Source organism: Sinocyclocheilus rhinocerous, unplaced genomic scaffold (genome assembly GCF_001515625.1).
Source record: "Sinocyclocheilus rhinocerous isolate Xijiao unplaced genomic scaffold, SAMN03320098_v1.1 scaffold442, whole genome shotgun sequence".
In the NCBI taxonomy this organism is placed as follows: Eukaryota; Metazoa; Chordata; class Actinopteri; order Cypriniformes; family Cyprinidae; genus Sinocyclocheilus; species Sinocyclocheilus rhinocerous.
Genome location: NW_015641030.1, coordinates 883359 through 884871, shown reverse-complemented (window position 1 = coordinate 884871; position 1513 = coordinate 883359). Strand labels below are relative to the sequence as shown.

The 1513-nt window shown below is 39.0% G+C and overlaps 1 protein-coding gene across 1 annotated transcript in view; it reads right to left on the bottom strand.

The window, feature by feature from the left end:
* The window catches only part of LOC107754209 (transient receptor potential cation channel subfamily A member 1-like), a 76801-nt gene that overhangs the window by 12491 nt on the left and 62797 nt on the right, over nt 1-1513 (bottom strand). The window contains exons 11-13 of the mRNA XM_016570580.1: nt 1282-1382; nt 934-1103; nt 543-707 (exon numbers count right to left, since the gene is read on the bottom strand). Coding sequence (XP_016426066.1) covers nt 543-707; nt 934-1103; nt 1282-1382 — 436 coding nt within the window. The remainder of the gene's footprint in view (nt 1-542; nt 708-933; nt 1104-1281; nt 1383-1513) is intronic.

The following is a 1513-nucleotide window of genomic DNA, read 5'->3' as shown; positions in this document are numbered from 1 at the left end:
GGATGACGTGTTCTCCCGGCGCCTATTTATACTATAGTCACACCGGTATTGACGTCATGGGCTGTCGCCGGCCAACATGTTGTTGGTGTTTTTTGAATGCATGCTTCAGACACGGGTCACGACGAGGCGTTCCCCATAGCGACCCCTAGAGGACGCAGTGTCTCGTTCCCTACTCAGGGAACCATGGTTACATAAGTAACCTGAGACGTTGGTTCCTAATTGGTTTTACCAGATTTTACATTAAAAACATTTTTAAAACATATTTTATTTCAGCTATTTGCCAATTAAGGCAATCAGTTTCATTTAATTTAAGCTGAAGTACTAAAATAACTAAAAACTAACTCTTAATAAAACTTAAAAAAAAACACCTTAATAAAAATGTCACACACAAGAAAATTACTAAAACTTAAACTAAGATGACACTATAATAGTATCTCAATGATTCTAAAATAACACTGCTTGGTAATTATGTAAAAACCGCTTGTGATGACTGTGTAGAAAAAAATGTAGATGTTTCACTTTCCCACAAAAAAATGGTGTACCTTTGAAAAAGCGCACCACTTCTGAGCAGCAGCTCCACAACTTGAGTGTGTCCTGCCCTTGAAGCAAGATGGAGGGGCGTCAGACCCTTTTCATCCCAATCGTTCAGCATTTTAGAGTCTGTGAGGGTCTCCAGCAGCCTTTTACATGTGTTTATACGCCCATATCTGACATATGGAGAAAACACTTAATATTAGCAGGTTTAGGAGTGCATGAGATGTAAAAGCTTAGAGTTATGCTGCATTCATTTGAACTTGCGTTTTAATGCCTGCACAATACTCATACCTTTGATATGTTGTTATTATGGGTCAAATCTTATTACTTATATATAAGAAAATAAGCAAAAATTTTCATATAGCTGTGAGACTGTGACTGAATTACAAACGTTCTCACTCTGCAGCGAAGTGAAGAGCTGATTTCTTCTCCCGTGACTTTTGACCCACAAAGATATTGAGACCCAGCATATTTTTGACCGAATCGTGGATGCCAAGTTTGCAGGCGTAGTGCAGAGGAGTGCAGCCTTCAACATCCTCATCAGACAACATCTCCTTCACGGCGTTACACTGGAGGAGGCAATGGGCTCTTATAACTATATACAGAACATACGCAAGTTCAAAACAGTACATTATGTAATAATCCATAACACAGGGTCACTTGGACTCTTTAGGCTTTCTTTCAAAATGAAAGAGCTGTGTTCTGCATCTGACAAACTAAACTTGACATTTAGGATGGTTTTCACACCTGTAAGACTGTCTCGGGAAGATTTTTCAGCCCTTTTGGTTGAAGAACGACAAAGTGGAGGAAGTTGCGACCTGTTTCGTCTTTGATTCTGAAATCGGCACCTTTTTTCAATAAGACTATATGTTAAAGGGATAGTTCACCCAAAAATGAAAATTCTGTCATTAATTACTCACCCTCATGTCTTTCCAAACCCACAAGACCTTCGTTCATCTTCGGAACCCAAATTAAGATA